Source organism: Podarcis muralis, chromosome 13 (assembly GCF_964188315.1).
Source record: "Podarcis muralis chromosome 13, rPodMur119.hap1.1, whole genome shotgun sequence".
Lineage (NCBI taxonomy): Eukaryota > Metazoa > Chordata > Lepidosauria > Squamata > Lacertidae > Podarcis > Podarcis muralis.
Window position 1 is genome coordinate 4421520 of NC_135667.1, and position 22200 is coordinate 4443719.

The 22200-nt window shown below is 50.9% G+C and overlaps 1 protein-coding gene across 1 annotated transcript in view; it reads left to right on the forward strand.

The window, feature by feature from the left end:
* The first annotated feature begins 1086 nt into the window (after nt 1-1086).
* Nucleotides 1087-22200, forward strand: part of POLR2A (RNA polymerase II subunit A) — a 34012-nt gene continuing 12898 nt past the window's right edge. Inside the window, exons 1-18 of the mRNA XM_028701691.2 lie at nt 1087-1378; nt 2547-2679; nt 3343-3479; nt 4230-4403; nt 5200-5481; nt 6355-6516; nt 7944-8164; nt 8256-8388; nt 10885-11009; nt 12236-12446; nt 13384-13593; nt 14690-14858; nt 15971-16065; nt 17256-17459; nt 17596-17818; nt 19514-19697; nt 20457-20628; nt 21940-22045. Coding sequence (XP_028557524.1) covers nt 1289-1378; nt 2547-2679; nt 3343-3479; nt 4230-4403; nt 5200-5481; nt 6355-6516; nt 7944-8164; nt 8256-8388; nt 10885-11009; nt 12236-12446; nt 13384-13593; nt 14690-14858; nt 15971-16065; nt 17256-17459; nt 17596-17818; nt 19514-19697; nt 20457-20628; nt 21940-22045 — 3031 coding nt within the window. The 5' untranslated portion in view covers nt 1087-1288. The remainder of the gene's footprint in view (nt 1379-2546; nt 2680-3342; nt 3480-4229; nt 4404-5199; nt 5482-6354; nt 6517-7943; nt 8165-8255; nt 8389-10884; nt 11010-12235; nt 12447-13383; nt 13594-14689; nt 14859-15970; nt 16066-17255; nt 17460-17595; nt 17819-19513; nt 19698-20456; nt 20629-21939; nt 22046-22200) is intronic.

Consider the following 22200-nt stretch of genomic DNA (forward strand, 5'->3'; position numbering starts at 1 on the left):
GACATTTGCAACAAGTCCTGATTGACTTTGGACGAGGCGAGACTCAATTTCCCCCCTTTCCTTGACCCCGATTGTCATCCTAAACTCGTTTTACTTGGGAACAATCCCCATTGACAGCATCTTAAAAAGCAGAGACATCACCTTGCCAACAAAGGTCCGTATAGTAAGATATGGTTTTCCCAGTAGTGATGTATGGAAGTGAGAGCTGGACCATAAAGAATGAATGCTTTTAAATTCTGGTGCTGGAGGAGGCTCTTGAGAGTCCCATGGACTGCAAGGAGATCCAACCTCTCCATTCGGAAGGAAATCAGCCCTGAGTGCTCACTGGAAGGACAGATCCTGAAGCTGAGGCTCCAAGATTTTGGCCACCTCTTGAGAAGAGAAGACTCCCTGGAAAAGACCCTGATGCTGGGAAAGATGGAGGGCGCAAGGAGAAGGGGACGACAGAGGACGAGATGGTGGGACAGTGTTCTCAAAGCCACCAGCATGAGTTTGACCAAACTGCAGGAGGCAGTGGAAGACAGGAGGGCCTGGCGTGCTCTGCTCCAGGGGGTCACGAAGAGTCGGACACAACTAAACGACTCAACAACAAATCCCCATTGAAACCAAATGTCACTCCCCGCCCTCCCCATGCAAGGCCTCGTGATGCACAAACTAAAAACAGGCGATCTCTCGATTTGCCAAAGGCGAACAGCCAGCCAATTCACCCAACGCCTTTTATCTCTTTCTCTCCCCCCCTTTTACTCAATTGGTATGGCCGCACCCCCACCGCTTGCGGCGCCTCCCCGCCCGCTTTTCTCTCCTCCCAACCCCTTCGCTCTAGCCACGCCCCCTCCCGCCTCTCCTCCGCTCGGAGGGGGACGCAGGCCGCGGCGCCGCCCACTTCCGCGTCCTCGCCCTTGCCGTTCTGCTCCTGTAGCCCCGTGCAGGGGGGAGAGTCTATATAAGGCGGCGCCGGAGAGCCTGCTGGCTCAGTCGCGCTTTAGAGCGCGGAGGGAGAAGAAGGGAGGGAAGGGGATAGGCGGCCGGACGTGGTCGCGAGGGCGCGCGCGCGGGTGGGGCGGAGTTGGGGGACGCGGCTGACTCTGCCGGCACCTCCCCGACTCGCGGGGCGGCGAGGGAGACCCAGTCCCTGAACCCGCGGCGAGCTCGGTAGGCCTCGGTGGAAACCGGAGCGTGCGGGGGAGGGGCCGCGGCTGCTTCCTGGCTGAGGCGGAGGCAGCGCCGCGTCTGCGTCACGTGACACCCCAAAAGGCGGAGAGAGGCGGAAAAAAAAAAGTGTGCAAAGATGCACGGGGGAGCGCCGTCCGGGGACAGCGCGTGCCCGCTGCGCACCATCAAGCGCGTGCAATTCGGCATCCTGAGCCCGGATGAGATGGTGGGTTCGCGCGCCGCTCTGTTTTTATATCATCTTTTATGATTTAGAGAAGGTGTGGTGGTGGTGCGAGAAATAAGAGTGCCGGGCGGGTGGTGGGGTCTTTCAGAGAACTTTCTCCAGACTTTTTATCGCATTGGGATTTGGGAAGGGCAATAAAGAAGGGGGAAAATGCGGGTGTGCTTGCCTTTCCTGTGGGAGAAAGGGAGATCGATTGCACCTTCCTGGGGGAGGGGGGAGCACAGTGTTCTCTCCTCCTACTCCAAAAAATGTTGGTTTGCAAGAAGGCAGACCAAAGCGTGCTCGCTCCTGCAAGACAAAATTTCCCACCAGTTTGCAGATGTTAAAAGTGCCACAAAACTCTGTTCCTTGGACCACCCCCCCGGGGTACCTAAGTGGATTTCCTTATCATTATTTTCTTAAAAATTGAATAATTTTGCTGCTGGGACTCTTATTATTAAGTTGATTTTTATGTCGCCTTTTAGCAAAAGATACCTATTTGCAGCACAGTCCATGTTGGTATTTTTACACTGAAAAATATTACATGCATGCACACATTTGCTCCACTGACTCCAAAACTGCATTTTGAAAGAACTTTGCGTTTTTTATTCGTTTCCATATAAAACACACAGCAAGTAAGTTTCGGTTGAGCTGGCCTTAAGCTCTCCTTAAAACTTGCTCACAGATCCTGCGTTTTAAGTAGCATTTGCTGCTTGTCTCCCATTAAAATCTCAGAAAGCCCCTTCTGTGTGGGGAGAGAAAATCGATGAAATGGGTCTTGCTGTACGTAGTAGAGCTTCGCTGCCTTCTTTCATTTTTGCCTGTAATCTTGTTGATGTGGAGAGCTAGGGCAGGCTGTAAAGTTTGCGAAGCTGTTTTATCCCCGCAGTAAATTCTCTCCTGAATGCAAGGTGTTCTCCTGATAGTCTTCACTCACTTAAAAACGCTTTGTTTTCCTGGTAATGGATTTTAGAGCACCATTAGGGAAGTGATATAATAATAATAAAACGCCCTTTGCGCTTCTGTTCCTTGTATTTCCAAACCTAGATATCATTCTTTTCTTCTTCTAGGGCTCCTGATGCTGTTTGGGTCCCCATTCTTGACGTCTGGCTTTCCCCACACCCTGAAGACTTGGCTGATACTGATTCTGCTTTCCTTTTTTTCCTTCTAGAAACGGATGTCGGTGACGGAAGGGGGGATCAAGTACCCTGAGACAACAGAAGGGGGCCGCCCCAAGTTGGGGGGCCTGATGGACCCTCGACAGGGTGTCATTGAAAGGACAGGACGGTGCCAGACCTGTGCAGGTGGGTTCTTAGGGCCGTGCACCAGGCACTTTGTACTACAACTCCCGGCAGCCCCAGCCACACGGTGCCAGGCTGGGGGAGACTATGCTGGGGCCTCACTAGGAAAACTGGTTATTGGGAAGGGGATGAGGGGGCCAGTCTCAGAATCTGGGAGTCGGAGGGGCTCATAGAGTTGGAATAGACCAGTGTTTCCCAACCTTGGGCCTCCAGCTGTTTTTGAACTACAATTCCCATCATCCCTGACCACTGGTCTTGCTAGCTAGGGATGATGGGAGTTGTAGTCCAAAAACAGCTGGAGGCCCAAGGTTGGGAAACACTGGAATAGACCACAAGGGCCATCGAGTCCAACCCCCTGCCAAGCAGGAAACACCATCAGAGCACTCCTGACATATGGTTGTCAAGCCTCTGCTTAAAGACCTCCAAAGAAGGAGACTCCACCCCACTCCTTGGCAGCAAATTCCACTGTCGAACAGCTCTCACTGTCAGGAAGTTCTTCCTAATGTTGAGGTGGAATCTTCTTTCTTGTAGTTTGGATCCATTGCTCCGTGTCCGCTTCTCTGGAGCAGCAGAAAACAACCTTTCTCCCTCCTCTATAGGACATCCTTTTATATATTTGAACATGGCTCAATATCATGATTTTCCCGTCCTTCTGTTCTCCGGCAGGCAACATGACAGAATGCCCCGGCCATTTTGGACACATTGAGCTGGCCAAGCCTGTCTTCCACGTCGGCTTCTTGGGCAAGACGATGAAGGTTCTCCGTTGCGTCTGCTTTTTCTGCTCCAAGCTGCTGGTTGACTCTGTGAGTAATGGCTGGAGCTATTGGACAGCTTGAGAAACAAGCTCAGGCCAGTGAATAGCACGAAAACAGTATGGCTTTTCACTTAAGTCCCCTGTGATATTCTCACAAGGAAGCTGGTGAAATACGGGCTGGACGAGGGAACTGTTATGTGGATTTGTAGTTGGTTGGCTGACCGAACCCAAAGAGTACTCATTAATGGTTCCTTGTCACCCTGGGGGGTGGGGAGTGACAAGTGGGGTGCTGCAGAGTTCTGTCCTGGGCCTGTTGTTGTTCAACATCAATATAAATGATGAAGGAATTGAGGGGGTGCTCATCAAATTTGCAGATGACACCAAACTAGTAGCTAACGTTGCAGAAGGCTGAATCAGATTGGAGAACTGCGCCCAAAGTAACAAAATGAATTTCAATTGGAAACATTTCAGGTTATGCACTTAGGAAGAACAAGCTTCACAAATATAGGATGGGGGGGCACCTGGCTTACTAGCAGTACCTGTGAAAAGGATCCAGGGGTCTGATTGGACCGCAAACCAAACATGAGTCCACTGTGTGATGCAGCAACAAAAAAAAAAGGCAGCGCTATTCCAGGCTGCATCAACAGAAGTCTAGTCCAGATCAAAGGAAGTAATCGTTCCACTCTATTCTGCCTTGGTCAGATCATACTGGGAATACTTTGTCCAGTTCTGGGCATGGCACGGTTGATCACACCCTTTATTATTTGGGGGGAACACCCCGTTCTTCTTTTTGCCGCAGAACAACCCGAAGATCAAAGACATCCTGGCCAAATCCAAAGGGCAGCCGAAGAAGCGTTTGACCCACGTCTACGACCTTTGCAAAGGCAAGAACATCTGCGAAGGTGGGGAGGAGATGGACAACAAGTTTGGAGTGGAGCAGGCCGAAGGCGACGAGGACATCACGAAGGAAAAGGTCAGGACCGCAAATGGGCTGCGGAAGCCCAGTGGGGTTGTAATAATAACAATAATTTATTATTTATACCCCGCCCATCTGGCTGGGCTTCCCCAGCCACTCTGGGCGGCTTCCAAAGAAATATTAAAATACTGTAATACATCAAACATTAAAAGCTTCCCTAAACAGGGCTGCCTTTAGATGTCTTCTAAAAGTCTGGTAGTTGTTGTTCTCTTTGACATCTGGTGGGAGGGCGTTCCACAGGGCGGGCACCACCACCGAGAAGGCCCTCTGCCTGGTTCCCTGTAACCTGGCTTCTCGCAGGGAGGGAACCGCCAGAAGGCCCTCGGAGCTGGACCTCAGTGTCCAGGCTGAACAGTGGGGGTGGAGACGCTCCTTCAGATATTCTGGACCGAGGCCGTTTAGGGCTTTAAAGGTCAGCACCAACACTTTGGTTGGTTGAGCTTGTAAGATGTTGCGTGTTATCTTAACACTCGCTTTTCTTCTCTGCCTCCTGGACCGTTGTGGACGCTCTCCCAGATCATAGAATCCCAGAATTGTAGAGATGGAAGGGAACACCTCCAACGGTTCCTTAAGAATTTCAAATGTGCCACTAGGGCAGTGGGTCTCCTGCTGTTGTTGAACTACAGCTCCCAGCACCCCTGACCACTAGTCCTGCTAGCCAGGGATGATGGGAGTTCTGGTCCGACAACAGCAGGAGACCCAGTTTTGAGGATTCCTACCCTAGGCCCACGGCAGATGGAAGGGACCCCTGTTTGACCTGACAGCTTTGCCTCGTTGCTGCCTCTTTATCCAGGGTCACGGCGGCTGCGGGCGCTACCAGCCGAGGATCCGGCGCTCGGGCCTGGAGCTCTACGCCGAGTGGAAGCACGTGAACGAGGACTCTCAGGAGAAGAAGATCCTGCTGAGCCCGGAGCGGGTGCACGAGATCTTCAAGCGCATCTCGGACGAGGAGTGCTTCATCCTGGGCATGGACCCCAAGTTCGCCAGGCCCGAGTGGATGATCTGCACGGTGCTCCCGGTCCCGCCACTGTCTGTCCGCCCCGCTGTCGTCATGCAGGGCTCTGCCAGGAATCAGGTATGGGCCACGGGTGGACTTGGGGGGGGGGGGCGGAGAGCAAGCCTCGTTCCAACTCAAAAGTCACACCGCCAGAAATGCAGCGTTTCCCAAACTTTGGGTCCTCAGCTCTTGCTCCCATCATCCTTGATGACTGGTCCCGCTAGCTAGGCATGAGGGGACTTGTAGTCCAGGAATAGCTGGGGACCTAAGTTTGGGGAAAACTGCAGTAATTCTTCTGAATGCTGCTTGCTGGAAACCACAGCGGGAGAGTGTTCCTGTGCTCGAATCCTGCATGCAGGTCTTCCACAGGCATCTGGTTGGCAATTGTAAGAACAGGATGCTGGACTAGATAGGCCATTGGCCTCATCCTGCAGGGTTCTGTTTTCATATGCTATATGAAGCCATTCAAATGACAATTAGCCTGTGGTTCGCAACAAGAACATTCCAAAGGGCCAACTTCCTTCTGCTTTCGTCTTGGCCAATTATTAGTTACTTTTTTTTTTTAACAAAGTAGCTCTTAAGCAATGTGAAATGTTAAGCAAACAAAAACAGCCAGATTTATTAAAACGGGGGGAAAGAAAATAAAAAGGCAATTCTGTTGTTTTATAAGTGAGCTGGATGTTTTAATCCAGCTTTTTAGAGACCGTATATGAAAACCAAAGGCTTAGCACAAAGAAATATTTTTGCCGGGCACCTGCAGATACGTAATGATCATGCCAGGTGAGCCTCCCTGGGGAGGGTGTTCAATAAGCAGGGAGCCACCACTGAAAAGGCCTGCTGTGGTGTGGCCACCCTCCAGACTTCCTGCGGAGGGAGCACACGAAGAAACGCCTCCGGTGAGGATTGCGGGGTCCAGGCCTGACGGGCTGTTCCCTTCCTCCCCCCACTCAGGACGACTTGACTCACAAGCTGGCTGACATTGTGAAGATCAACAACCAGCTGCGGAGGAACGAGCAGAACGGAGCGGCCGCCCACGTCATCGCCGAAGACGTCAAGCTGCTGCAGTTCCACGTGGCCACCATGGTGGACAATGAGTTGCCTGGGCTGCCCCGCGTAAGTGCTTAGGGGGCCTCTGCCTGCCCCTAGCAGCGTAGAAATCTGCATCCGTCCCTCTTTCGCAGAGGAGTCAGCGAGGCATAAGTAGGCTGCGATGTCTCCTCCCTCCATCTGAGATAGATAAGATAATTGTAGAGTTGGAAGGGATCCCAGTGGTCATCTAGTCCAACCCCCTGCAATGCAGGAATCTCAGTTACGGTAAATAATCCATGACTGGTGGCCATTCAACCTCTGCTTAAACCCCCCCAAGGAAGGAAGAGTCCACCACCTCCAAAAGGAGACCGTTCCACTGTCAAACAGCTCTTCCTGTCAGAAGGTTCTACCTGATGTTTCTGACTAAATCTCTTTCCTTGTAACTTGAAGCCACGGGTTCGAGTCCTACCCTCCAGAGCAGGGGAAAAGCAAGCCTGCTCCCTCTTCCATGTGGCAGCCCTTGAGATATTTGAAGGTGACCTTCATTATCTCCTCTTAAGTCTCCTCTTTTACAGGCTAAACAAGCCCAGTTCCTTCAACCGTTCCTCCTTAAGGATCGGTTTCCGGAGCCTTTTATCATTTTGGTTGCCCTCCTCCGTAAGCCCATCACGAAAAACTCTTGGTGAGTGCAGGCAGGTTAACCTTCTTTGGGCGGAGGCCTCCCCAGGTCTGTTGGTCTGGAGTGATATTTGCCTTCATTCTGATTACAAGAGACTTCCCCCCCCCCCCCGTGGTTTGGACAGAATTGGGGAGTGGGAACCCAAACGTTGTCTCAATTTGGTGGTGGTTACTGATTCACATTGCATTAGAAGCAAATAGGCTCCATTAAAGCAGCCTTCACCTGATTGGCTGCCCTCCTAGTGCTCCGGACTACAACTCCCACCAGCCCCTGCCGACAACACAGTTGTGCTGAGTGTGGCTGTTGGGAGTTGTTGTCCAAAGTAGCTGGAGGGCAGCCCGGTTGATGCTGGTTGACGTGGAATATATGTAGCGCATAAGCCAGGGATAGCCCACGTGGACTACAGCTCCCATCAGCCCCTGTCGGCATGGAGTTGTAGCTCAGCAGCGCTGTAACTCTCCAAAAGTTTGTCTTCACCCCTAAAGGCAGAACTCTTCCATTGACTCCTGAGACACAAAAATACATTGAGTGGATTAGGAGAGAGATTGATACACACACGCAAAATCACATATCTGTTGGACAGGATAGCAGAGTTTCACTCGGTTCTTAATCCATCGGATTGTCCTGCCTTGAATTAGATTAGAAAGTTGACCCGTTTCCCTTACCTAGAATTCTTAAGAGCAGTTCCCAGTCAGTGGGAGGACCAGTGTCCAGAATAGGACGCTCCTCCTTGCTCCACAGGCAAAAGCAAGCCATTCTTTGCACTTTCACGTTCCCCACCAGCTTTTGCAAGAGAGTAATGCTTTTCTTCCTCCAACCTCTTGATTTCCAGGCCATGCAGAAATCGGGGAGGCCTCTGAAGTCCCTGAAGCAGAGGCTGAAGGGGAAAGAGGGGCGCGTGCGAGGGAACCTGATGGGCAAGCGAGTGGACTTCTCGGCCCGGACGGTCATCACCCCGGACCCCAACCTCTCCATCGACCAGGTGGGCGTGCCCCGATCCATCGCGGCCAACATGACCTTCGCCGAGATAGTGACGCCCTTCAACATCGACAGGTGAGCCCCCTTTCTCCACCGCACCCCACATCTGGTGTGCTCAGGTGCCTTGCGCCCCGAATGACAGCTAACCCCTCTCCGCCTCCGCTAGGCTGCAGGAGCTGGTGCGCAGAGGGAACAGCCAGTACCCTGGAGCCAAGTACATTATCCGGGACAACGGCGACAGGATTGACCTCCGCTTCCACCCCAAGCCCAGCGACCTCCACCTGCAGATAGGGTACAAGGTCAGTTCCGCTGGGGGCGGGACAGGACACAAAGCTGGGTTGGAGAATCACGGCCCCCTCCCACCCTGGAGTAAGCCCACAGTGGTGCTGGACCAAAGAAGGATTTGGGGGGCCCCTCTTGCTTGTTCCGGGACACGGGTGGCGCTGTAGGTTAAACCACAGGGCCTAGGGCTTGCCGATCAGAAGGTCGGCGGTTCGAATCCCCGCAACGGGGTGAGCTCCCGTTGCTCGGTCCCTGCTCCTGCCAACCTAGCAGTTTGAAAGCACGTCAAAGTGCAAGTAGATAAATAGGTACTGCTCCGGCGGGAAGGTAAACGGTGTTTCCGTGTGCTGCTCTGGTTTGCCAGAAGCGGCTTAGTCATGCTGGCCACATGACCTGGAAGCTGTACGCCAGCTCCCTCGGCCAGTAAAGCAAGATGAGCGCCGCAACCCCAGAGTCAGTCACGACTGGACCTAATGGTCAGGGGCTTGTTCCGCCAGCAGAACCCTACAATTCTTTGATTCTTCCGCTAGCATTAAAAGAAAGGCATTGTGTGAGCTGCAGATCTTGTAGCCTCTTCCATTCTGATAGACTCTGGTTGCCTTTTTTGTAAGTGACAACGCCAAGCGTTCCTTTAAAGTTGGACAAAAATCGAGCAAATGGGACAGTTGGGAAATGCCAGAGAGAGGGAGAGAGACCAAAGGTTTTGGGGGCGTATCGCTCTTTGCAAACCTTCCCATGTGGGGCAGGCGGGGTAAGGAAATGTGTCTCCCCCCCCCCCCCCCGGGGAGGTTCATCTGCTGATTTTATTAACATTAAGCGCCTGGCAAAAACATTCCTTTTCAAGCAGGCCTTTGGCTGATTAACATCCGGTGGCTTTTTAAATGGGAAAGGGGGGTTACTTGTTTTTGTTACCTTTTTCATTATGAACGTCGTGTTTTTATATTATTATTTATTTGTACCCCACCCATCTGGCTGGGTCTCCCCAGCCACTCTGGGCGGCTTCCAACAAAAATAAAAAATACATTAAAATGTCACACATTAAAAACTTCCCTGAATGTCTTCTAAATGTCTGGGAGTTGTTTATCTCTTTGACATCTGATATTGTATTTTTATGTTTTGCGAACCACCCTGCGGTCTACGCATAGTAGCCAACTCCCAGGAGCTGACGTTCCTTTGGCCCCTCCTCCAATAAAATATTTGAGGGGGCCAGCCCCCCCCCAAAAAGCTGATAGGCATTGCCATTCAAATGGCGCTGTGATCAATTATGCAGGGTGGGGCTTACCTGGGCCCTCCCAATATTCTATTCAGCTTTGCACCCCTGGATCTACATATCCATGGCGGAATGCAAATTATCACGGTTCTTGTTGTTTGTTGTTGTTATTTTATTAATAAGCATTGGTTGGATACTGTGAGAACAGACTGCTCAGCTTGGATTGCCCTTGGCCTGATCCAGAAGCCAGACTTTCCTTAACATTATTACGTAGTAAGCTAGAAATCATTGCAGCAAGCAGAGCGGGCATTCGGGTGCCTCGCACTCTGGAATCTGCACAGGCCACCCGTCACTGACCTTCCCTCTCCCGCTTCTTGGGCCTTTTTGCCTTGCTGGGCTGGTGCCCTTGAGCTCTGATAATGCCTCTTTCTTGCCTGGAGAGAGAGGATAAAGAGGGATGAGTGAGTGAGCATAGAAACTAGCATAGCCTAAAAAGGTAAATACTTAAATTTGTTGCTTTGCCAGCTTTTCTTTGGCCCTGCCTGCTCCTGGCGTGCGGCCCCTGGGAGTTTCCCCAGAAAGGAATATAGCCCTTGGTCTGAAAAAATATTTTCCCTTCACTCCATTATATAATAATAATTAATAACAATTAATAATAATAAAAAATAATAATTTTTATTTATACCCCGCCCTCCCCAGCCAAGGCCAGGCTCAGAGCGGCTTACAAGCAATAATAAAAACAAGTCGAATGACTACAACTTAAAAACATAATTAAAATACAACATTAAAATATTGAAACATTAAAATATTAAAATGTAGCCTCCTCGCAGGAGGAGAAGGAAAAGAAAAAAGAAAGGGAATCAAATTGGCTCCAAGCCAAAGGCCAGTCGGAACAACTCTGTCTTACAGGCCCTGCGGAAAGAAATCAGATCCTGCAGGGCCCTGGTCTCATGAGGCAGAGCGTTCCACCAGGCCGGAGCCAGTGTTGAAAAGGCCCTGGCTCTGGTTGAAGCTAATCTAACTTCCTTAGGGCCCGGGACCACTAGGGTGTTGCTATTTAATAAATATGCAGGCTTCTTGAAGCTGGGTTGTGTCCTATTTCACTGGTGTTTCCTCGTGCGTCTGTGCAAATGACAAAAGTTTTCAGAATTTGTGCTGATGCTGATTCAGTACTTGAATAAGTTTGGCTGTGGAAAATTCCATGCGCATTTTGCAGTCTTCCTCCCCCTGGCTCCCTCAAATCTTCCTGCCCATCCTTTGAGGTAGCAAACCAACAGTTCTCCTGCTTGATCTGCCCTTCCAGGTAGAACGGCACATGTGCGACGGCGACATCGTCATTTTCAATCGACAGCCCACGCTGCACAAGATGTCCATGATGGGGCACAGAGTGCGCATCCTGCCATGGTCCACCTTTCGCCTCAATCTCAGGTGGGGGAGAAGGCGCGGTTCCCTGTGCGTGTTTCACTGAGTGCGTGGATAAGGGGCAGGCTTGAAAAAAGGGGGGAAAGGTTCGGCTTACTTTTTGGAAAGGGATGATGATGATGATGATGATGATGATGATAATAATAATGATAATCTATTATTTATACCCCACCCCTCTGGCTGGATGCCCCAAGCCACTCTGGGCGGCTTCCAGCAAAACACTAAAATACAATACCCTATTAAACATTAAAAGCTTCCCTAAACAGGACTCCCTTTAGATGTCTTCTAAAAGTTTGGTAGTTATTTTTCTCTTTGACATCTGGTGGGAGGGCGTTCCACAGGGCGGGCGCCACTACCGAGAAGGCCCTCTGTCTGGTTCCCTGTAACTTGGCTTCTCGCAGTGAGGGAACCGCCAGAAGGCCCTCGGAACTGGACCTCAGTGTCCGGGGTGAACAATGGGGGTGGAGACGCTCCTTCAGGTATCCTGGGCCGTTTAGGGCTTTCAAGGTCAGCACCAACACTTTGAATTGTGCCCGGAAACGTACTGAGAGCCAGTGTAGGTCTTTCAAGACTGGTGTTATATGGTCTCGGTGGCCGCTCCTAGTCACCAGTCTAGCTGCTGCATTCTGGATTAGTTGTAGTTTCCGGGTCACCTTCAAAGGTAGCCCCATGCAGAGCGCATTGCAGTAGTCCAAGCGGGAGATGACCAGAGCATGCGCCACTCTGGCGAGACAGTCTGCGGGCAGGGAGGGTCTCATCCTGCGTACCAGATGGAGCTGGCAGACAGCTGCCCTGGACACAGAACTGACCTGCGCCTCCATGGACAGCGGTGAGTCCAAAATGACTCCCAGGCTGCGCACCTGGTCCTTCAGGGGCACAGTTACCCTTCAGGGGCACATTCAGGACCAGAGAGTCCTCCACATGTGCCCACCTCCTGTCCCCCAAAAACAGTACTTCCGTCTTGTCAGGATTCAACCTCAATTCCAAGCATCGCTGTCAACTTTCCTCTTTTCTTGTGAGGAATCCTATTCGGAATAAGGCAATTTTCCTTAAAAAAAGGGAAACGTTGACAGCTATGATTCCAAGACAGCCTGACCCAGCTGCTCCCCATCCCTGGTTTTCCCTCTCTGCAAACTCAGGCAGGCATCTGTACAGTTTCCTTCCTGATACTCGGCCTGAGCGCTGCCCTCCGTTGTTCTCAATCTCTCTCTCTCTCTCTTCCTCTCCACCAGTGTGACCACCCCGTACAATGCCGACTTTGACGGCGACGAGATGAACCTGCACCTCCCCCAGTCCCTGGAGACGCGGGCCGAGATCCAAGAGCTGGCCATGGTGCCCCGTATGATTGTCACGCCTCAGTCCAACAGGCCCGTCATGGGCATCGTGCAGGACACCCTCACAGCCGTCCGCAAGTTCACCAAGAGAGACGTCTTCCTAGAGAGGGTGAGGGCAGGTTCTGCAGAGACAGCCTTATTTATGCATGGCTTCAGAGCCAATCCAGCACCAGACCACCTTCCCCTCCTGTGGTTTCCAGCAACAGGCCTTCAGAAGCATTGCTGCCTCTTTTATATATATATATATATTTATTAGTTTTTTAACATACCATTTTCAACAGTAATTAAACATACTTTTACATCTTACTCAATTTTTTAGACTTCCATCAATCCTGTCTGAAAATTTTCCAATCTAATCTCTCAGTATACATTTCTTATTTTCCCTATTACATTTCAAACTCATAACCAGTATCTCTTTTTCTACTTTGTAACACTTTGTATATTTCTCCTTACAAAACTTCTAGCGTAATTTGTTCGTTACAGTTGCTCTTCAAATAATTCATATACCTCTTCCAATCTTCTGTAAATCTCTGGTCCCGCAGGTTTCGAATCCTTCCTGTCATTTTGCCCATTTCTGCATAGTCCATTCATTTCGTCTGCCGTTCTTCTTTTGTCGGAATTTCTTCTTGCTTCCGTTTCTGGGCTAACAATACTCTTGCCGCTGTTGTAGAAGCATTGGTGCCTCTGATGGTGGAGAGCAGTCTTCAATAACCCTCTCCTCTGTGAATTTGTCTAACCCTATTTTAAAGGCATCCAAGTTGGCCATCACTGCCCCCCTGTGGCAGGGAGTCCCATACCTGTCCTGAATCTTCCGGCGGGTTTTAGTGTCGGAACCAGAACCATGCCATGTTTTATCAGATTTTTCTGCACAAAGGGGGGCAATTTCGCTCTCTCCTTTTCCTGTACTTGTAGCGAGTCCTGCTTTAGTAAGGCTTGGTGGTTTGGGGGAGGAAGACGTCGGGGTCTAAGCCTGAAATGTTCCCTTTTCATGGGGGAAAGCCTGGGCAATAACCGCTCCGCTTCCCTTCTCCTGATCTCCCCTTCAGGGCGAGGTGATGAACCTGCTGATGTTCCTCTCCACCTGGGACGGCAAAGTGCCCCAGCCGGCCATCCTCAAGCCTCGCCCGCTCTGGACCGGGAAGCAGATCTTCTCCCTCATCATCCCAGGGCACATTAACTGCATCCGTACGCACAGCACCCACCCGGACGATGAGGACAGCGGGCCCTACAAGCACATCTCTCCCGGAGACACCAAGGTACTTTTGGTGGGGCAGGCCTCTGGGGGAGGGGGGGGAAGGCAGACTTTGCCAGCCTGGCCTGTTGCGCTCCGAAGGCCAAGGAAGGACCGGACCCTGATTAATAAAACACACACGAGGCTTGGCCAGCAAGACTCTGGGAGGAAGTGCGAATAATCATTTGTCATGCCCTGGCCCAGGTCCATTTTATTAACAAAAGAACTCTTAACACAGCGCTTGTAAGAACCAATCAGATGTCCTCTGAGCATTAAGGGGAAAAACCCCAAGTGGGGCAAAGTTAGAGAAATCCTTTTAACTGCAAAGACTACTTTGAGCATGCATACATGTTTTTAGGGTAAATAAAACAGGAATCGAGGAGGAATGCATTTAGCAAATCCCGGAATTCGTAAACAGGCACTAAACAGGAAAGGAAGGATGGCAAGGAAAGATAGTATTTTCCATCTCCTTGTGAACGCTCTTCCTGGCCCTTAAGATGTACCTAAAGATTAACAAAATCTACATCAAAGTTACCTCCTATCTTTATGGCCTAGGATATGCTGCCTTCAGACGTCTTCTAAATGTTAGGTAGTTGTTTATCTCTTTGACATCTGATGGGAGGGCATTCCACAGGGCGGGCGCCACCACCGAGAAGGCCCTCTGCCTGGTTCCCTGTAGCTTTGCTTCTCACAATGAGGGAACCGCCATGAGGCCCTTGGAGCTGGACCTCAGCGTCCGGGCAGAATGATGGGGGTGGAGACCTAAAATCTCCCCACCTGATCCTCAAATCCCCTCTTGCACCAGCTGGAACTAACAGAGACAAGAAGGGAGGAGGCGGGGGGGGGGGTGGAACGTTTGCAGAGCAACACACTGAGCAAAGCAGAAGATCCCAATCCTGTTGCAAGTCAAAATTGCACGGCTCAAAGGGTGCCAGGCTGGTGGATGGAGATGCAAAGCTGCAGCACGCGCGCGCACACACACACACAGACACACACACACACACACACACACACACAGCTGCAGCTGGGCTTCCCTAGTTTCCTGCCTGTGGCCAGATTTGCTAGCCGTCCCCACCAGCCTGACGCTCGTCTGTCACTCTCCTTTCCCCTCTCTCCCTCAGGTCATCGTGGAGAACGGGGAGCTGATCATGGGCATCCTCTGCAAGAAGTCGCTGGGCACCTCTGCCGGCTCCCTGGTCCACATCTCCTACCTGGAAATGGGCCACGACGTCACCCGCCTCTTTTACAGCAACATCCAGACGGTTATCAACAACTGGCTGCTGATTGAAGGTGAGATTGATGGTGCAACTTGGCGTGTTTTGGTGGGGGGTGTTCCGCCCCCCCCCCCGGTTTCTTCTTCCTCCAGAGGAGTCTGGCAGTTGCAGCATTGGGGTTCTGATTTAACTCTTTACAGTGGTACCTTGGGTTACATACGGTTCAGGTTACAGACTCCGCTAACCCAGAAATAGTACCTCGGGTTAAGAACTTTGCTTCAGGATGAGAACAGAAATCGTGCTCCGGCGGCGCGGCAGCAGCAGGAGGCCCCATTAGCTAAAGTGGTGCTTCAGGTTAAGAACAGTTTAAGGTTAAGTACGGATCTCCGGAACGAATTAAGTACTTAACCCGAGGTACCACTGTACTTGCTCGACTAGACCCACCTTGGGCCTCCTCATTTAGGCACAAACTGGTTCCCTGTATTGCCATTACAGTGGTACCTTGGTTTGCAAACAGTCTGGTTTGCATATGTTTTGGATTACACACACATCAAACCCAGAAGTGCGTGTGTCCCGGTTTGCAAACTTTTTTTGCATTACAATCAATTTTTTTTTTTGGATTACAACCAAATTTGTTTTGGAGGCCCCGTTGGCGAAAGTGCGCCTTGGGTTACAACCTGTTTTGGTTTACAAACAAACCTCTGGAATGGATTATGGTTGTAAACCAAGGTACCACTGTATTTATTTTGTTGCGACTCCAAAGTCACACACAAGGGCTGTACTCCAGCTCCACTGCCAAAGGCTAAAATGCAGCATTTCTCAAAATTGGGCCTCCAGTTGATTTTGGACTACAACTCCCATCATCCCTGACTGGGGGGGGCCCTGCTAGCTAGGGATGATGGGAGTTGTATTCCAAGAACAGATGAAGGCCCGAGTTTCGGAAACCCTGATTTATTGCCCATATAGCCTCTCTGTTTCTCTGAGGGGCTCACAGTGGCCTACTTGGTACTCCTCCCTCATTTAATCCCCACAGGTAGGTTAGGCTGTGAGTCGCCCTGTGAGCTTCATGGCCCGGCAGCGATTTGAACCCTCGTCTCCCAGGCTGCAGCCCGACGCTAACCGCTAGGCCACGCCGGCTTTCTTGTGCTCCCTTTCTGGTCTTGAGCCTCTTCTCCCCCTCTTTGGCAGGCCACACCATTGGCATCGGGGACTCCATCGCTGATGCCAAGACCTACCAAGACATTCAGAACACCATCAAGAAGGCCAAGCAGGATGTCATAGAGGTACGAGCTTCTGAATCCACCTGAACAGCAGTGATTCGGGCTGGTTGCCCCTGGCCTGTAGATCAGGAGCCGGGGGGAAATCGAGGTTCCCAAACTGTGCAGGTCCGCAGGTTTCATCTGCAGCGCGTGTGTTAGAAAACAAGGCGGTTAAAAGTCGCACAGCACCTAGCAGAGCACACACACACACAATTGCTACAGCAGATAGAAAAACTGCCAGGTGCTTCACCAAGACCATTGGCGATTTTAAAGGGTTGCGTCGGGCTGGAGTTAGGGGGATACTGTCTGTTCAGGGAAGTTTTTAATGTTTGATGCATTACTGTATTTTAATATTTTGTTGGAAGCCACCCAGAGTGGCTTGGGAGGCCCAGCCAGATGGGTGGGGTATAAATAATAAATTATTATTATTTATTATTATTATTATTCCTTATAGAGATGATTGAGGGACATGGGTGGCGCTGTGGGTTAAACCACAGAGCCTAGGACTTGCCGATCAGAAGGTCGGCGGTTCGAATCCCTGTGACAAGGTGAGCTCCCGTTGCTGGGTCCCTGCTCTGCCAACCTAGCAGTTTGAAAGCATGTCAAAGTGCAAATAGATAAATAGGTACCACTCCAGCGGGAAGGTAAACGGCGTTTCCCTGCGCTGCTCTGGTTCGCCAGAAGCGGCTTAGTCCTGCTGGCCACATGACCCGGAAGCTGGACGCCGGCACCCTCGGCCAATAAAGCGAGATGAGCGCTGCAATCCCAGAGTCAGTAACGACTGGACCTAATGGTCAGGGGTCCCTTTACCCTTTATAGAGATGGTTTTCACAGAGCTCTGTGGGATCCAGCAGAGATGGGTTTGTTTATTCATTGTATCTATAGCCCACCTTTCTTCCAAGGACCTCAGGTGGCTTATGTAGCCCTCCTGTCTCCCTCACAACAACCCTCTGAGGCTCTGAGGTAGGTGAGGTTGAGAGAGGCAGTGACAGGCCCAAGGCCCACCCTGTGAGCTTCGCACCCGAGTGGAGATTTGAACCCTGGACCGACACTCTAAACGCTACACCACACTGGCAAGGGAAGGGAGGCTTGTGTTTGGGTAGGATGGAGAGGGAAGGGGAGAGCAATCCCATAGCCTTGGGTGAGCGTGGCTTTGTCCTGGGGGAAGGGGCCCGTTTTGAGACTCTCCCCCTCTTTTCCCCACCTGACTCCAGGTGATCGAGAAGGCCCACAACAACGAACTGGAGCCCACCCCTGGCAACACGCTGAGGCAGACCTTTGAGAACCAGGTCAACAGGATCCTGAACGACGCCCGAGACAAGACCGGCTCGTCCGCCCAGAAGTCCCTCTCCGAGTACAACAACTTCAAGTCCATGGTGGTCTCGGGAGCCAAGGGCTCCAAGATTAACATCTCGCAGGTAGGCCTCGCCCCTCCGCTTCCAGGAACCCGGTGGGTGGACGGACGGACCCCAGACATGGCAGCTGGCCTTCCTGTTCGGCTGGACGCCGGGCACTTTGGGTGACTGCTCCGCCTCTCCCCCCTGCTCCCCACAGGTCATCGCCGTGGTGGGGCAGCAGAACGTGGAAGGGAAGCGCATCCCCTTTGGCTTCAAGCACCGGACGCTGCCCCACTTCATCAAGGACGACTACGGCCCCGAGAGCAGGGGCTTCGTGGAGAATTCCTACCTGGCTGGTCTCACCCCGACGGAGTTCTTCTTCCACGCCATGGGAGGCCGAGAGGGGCTGATCGACACGGCTGTCAAAACAGCTGAAACAGGTGGGTTTGGAGGGGGGGGGGGGAGAGAGAGAGGTACATGGCTCCACTTGGTGGTTTAGTGCCGTTCTTTCAGAAACCGGGATTCATCCTCCCACCCTGCCTGGCAAAGTCAGGTTCAATTCAGGAATTCAGAAAACCTGACCCCCAAACCCAGGCCAGTGTTTCCTTGGTGGTTTAGACAGGGAGCCAGCACCCAGGGAGTAAAACCAACCCTGTTAGGTAGGACAGCTGTTACGCCACTCTTCTTTTGCTCGTCCAATCTGATCCAGGAGATCTCAGGCTGTGCTCTGGACGCCCCCAAAACCCCACATGGAGCAAGAGTTAAAGTGCCGCTCTCCGCTTCTGGGGCGTCAAGGCAGACAAACTGTACAGTCACAGATGTGACCAAAGATGTGTCTGAGACACTGGTTTAGAACCAAGGCTTTAACCCACATCAGAATTCTAGAGGTGGGAGGGACCCCTAGGGTCATCTAGTCCAACCCCCCCCCACCCGCAATGCAAGAATTCTCCCCGCAGCAATCCCTGGGTGGGCTCGAACCACGAACCTTCTGGTTAACAGCCAGATGCACTGACCCGTTGCGCCACAGGAGGGCCCCCAAACATACAAACCCAAAATGAAGAAGTTAGTTGAATTAATCATAGTGTAGAATGAAAGCTATTTAGGAAAGGAAAATACTTTTAGCAAAATGGGACCCCTTGGGAACCCAAGAACCCTTATACATTGCCAATGATTCCACTGCCCCATGAAGATGCAGCTCAGGTTCCAGTTAGGGAGATAAAGACTAGAGGTCATCACACACAGGGCAATCTGGGTAACTTGCATGCTTTTGCTTAGTAACTGGCCTGAACCGGGAGGTGTCCAGGCATTCGTTTTCCAGAGATGGGACTCTCTGGCTCTTGGACAGATATTGTAGCCCAGGTGTGGTCCATGAGAGCACGGGCAAGAAACAGCTCCCCTCTTCACCCAGAAGTCTGAGCTGCTTACAGAAGCAGCATTTGTGTGGACTTGTAAAAGGGTAAAAGCGTATTGGGAAATAATCCATAATGAATTGGAAAAAAATGTTTAAAAGAACCTTTCCAAAAGAAACCCAGAGTCCTTTTTGTTGGGGATAATTCAGACGGAAATTCCCAGGTGTCAAAAAAGGTTATTTATGTACGCCACTACTGCAGCCTGTGTTTTGTTAGCCCCAAAATGGAAAGCTAGCGAGGTCCCAACTAAAGAAGAGTGGCAACTTAAGCTGATGGAATATGCACAGCTTGCAGACTTAACATATAGAATAAGAGAACAAGAAGAACATAAGTTTAGAGGAGATTGGAAAACATTTATTGAATACATGGGGAGAAATTGTGTACACTTAAAAACCGTTGGCAGCATTAAGATAAATTCAACAGTGTAAACAAGTTTTCATGGATGCAATAATAGAACACTGAATGGTTTAGTTTTGTAAAATATGCAGGGATTTGTGATATGCAAAATGAACCACGGAAAGAGAGGAAGGGAAGTCGTTGATATTTTAAGGATGTTTAAATGAGTGTTTTGAATTGTAAAACAAAATTTGATAAAAATGATAGATAGATAGATAGATAGATTAGATAGATAGATAGATAGATAGATAGATAGATAGATAGATAGATATATGGAGGATCTGTGGGGCGCACCGGGGTTCTCGCTAATCTCCTCTGCCCCACGGCCAGGTTACATCCAGCGGCGGCTGATCAAGTCCATGGAGTCCGTGATGGTGAAGTACGACGCCACGGTCCGCAATTCCATCAACCAGGTGGTGCAACTGCGCTATGGCGAGGACGGGCTGGCGGGGGAGAGCGTGGAGTTCCAGAACCTGGCCACGCTCAAGCCTTCCAACAAGGCCTTTGAGAAGAAGTGAGTCTTGCCTCGGGGGTTTCCTTCTGCGTGCATGGATGAATCTCTCCCCCCCCCCCCCCCGCCAAGACCTTTATTCCGTTGCTCCCACATTGCATGGGATTTGCGCTCTCTCCCCCCTGCTTATGGGGCTGGGGAATCCTGATCTGCGCTGGGCAACGAGGGAGCTCAGTGCAAACAGCTTCCAAGTCAGTAGAGTCTCCTGTAAAGGAGAAGAACTGAAGTTGGGGAAGGCCAAGCTATAGGATGCCTCTCGGAATTCTGTCTTTTCTTACTGCGATCTCAGATGGGCTGCAACATTCAGACGCATGCAAGGAATTACCGTATTTTTCGCTCTATAAGACACACTTTTTCCCTCCTAAAAAGTAAGGGGAAATGTGTGTGCGTCTTGTGGAGCGAATGCAGGCTGCGCAGCTATCCCAGAAGCCAGAACAGCAAGAGGGATTGCTGCTTTCGCTGCGCAGCGATCCCTCTTGCTGTTCTGGCTTCTGAGATTCAGAATATTTTCTTGCTTGTTTTCCTCCTCCAAAAACTAGGTGCGTCTTGTGGTCTGGTGCGTCTTATAGAGCGAAAAATAGGGTATTTTCAGCTGGCAAAACAAACACACTGCCCCTCTATTGCAGCAAGAGCCATTGTTCCCAGTAGTAGACCATGGCTTCGCTTTGTTGCTCGGTCCAGGCTTTGGGTGTCCTGGAAATACCCAGAGCATCACAGCGGTCCTCTTGAAGGTCTCTTCTCCTTCATCTCCCCACCACCCAGGTTCAAATTCGACTACACCAACGAGCGGGCTCTGCGGCGCACCCTGCAGGAGGAGATGGTGAAGGACATTCTCAGCAACGCCCACATCCAGAACGAGCTGGAGAGGGAGTTCGAGAAGATGAAGGCTGACCGGGAGGTGCTGAGGGTGATCTTCCCTACGGGAGACAGCAAGGTGAGGCTTGTCTGGCCTTGTCTTGACCTCCAGGCTGGGCAGGAAGAGACCCGTGGCGACTCCTAGTCCAGATGGTGTTTCTGGTCTGGTTCAGCAGGGTGTTTTTTTATGCCCCCACCCAAAAAAACCCGCAACCCTGCATGTGTGGACATTCCCTCTCCGCTTCCTTGATGCGCTAGTTCCGTGGTTCTCAAAGGGTGTGGTCTTCTACCTTGGCGTGGCAGGAAGATTCAAGGGCAATCAAAGCAGCATTTGAACATTTCAGTGTCATGCAGCATAGCACCAAGATAATTTCGCTTACTTGCATAATATGGATAGATAGCTTTTCAAAACGAGAGCTAGAGCGTCAAGGGATAGCGAGGATCACCCTAGTTGCGTTTTCCAATATATTTCTTACCAGTAAAAAAAAACTAGGTGTGGCACAAGCAAATCTTGATTTTGAAAGCGGGAAAAACGTTGGAGCACTGATTTTAAGTCGTTTCAAGCTGTTTTTAATAATTGTGTTTCAGTGCTAATGCTGCGATTTAATGGCTGTGGCCTACCCTGGGACCTTAGGGTGAAGGCATGTAATAAATTGTAATATGCAAAGATGCAGGGATTACTGGACCTAATTAGGGTTTCCTAACTCATGCCTCTCTCCTCGCCCCCCAAACCACCCTCTTTTCATAAATCCATAGCAAAATTAATCAGCCCATTTTGTTGTTCTCCTTCGCCTTGCCCTGGAATATTTATTACTCAGTTTTTTAAAAAAGCAATATACTACAATTTATTTATTTTTTAAATCCAGGATATGGTGTACAGCAATCGCACATAGAAAACCATACAACGAAAACTGTAGAAAATAATAAAATTGGAGATCAACTTACGTATTGGCAGTGCAGTCGTACCTCGGAAGTCAAACAGAATCTGTTCCGGAGGTCCGTTCGACTTCCAAAACATTTGGAAACCAAAGCATGGCTTCTGATTGGCTGCAGGAGCTTCCTGCAGCCAATCGGAAACTGCTGAAGCCCCATTGGACGTTCAGCTTCCAAAAGAACATTCAAAAACCGGAACACTTCTGGCTTTTGATCGTTCGGGAGCCGGGACATTCGTCTCCCAAGTCGTTTGGGAACTACGACTGTTCAGTATTTTCATTGTTATCTGTTTGTTTAATATATGAAATGCCGTCATAAGCTTGGTGGCATAGGATACGCCCTGCTGGAAAAGCAATGAGAGGTTAAAAGTAGGAGTCTGGCTGGTGATGGAGGGGGCAGCGTTGGTCGACGCCCGCACCTGGCAGTGCCCAGCTCCTAACTCTCGATTCCCACACAGGTGGTTCTCCCGTGCAACTTGCTGCGCATGATTTGGAACGCGCAGAAGATCTTCCACATCAACACGCGCCTGCCCTCCGACCTGCATCCTATCAAGGTGGTGGATGGTGAGTTTGGCAGGGAGGGGCAGAAACCGGTGGCGAGAGCAGGGGAGGGGAGGATCACACACACACACACACACACCAGCCTGCCAGGGGAAATCTGCGTTTGGGCTCCTTCGTTGGGGTTCCTTGCCACGCTGCCGAATCCAGTGACGCTTTGC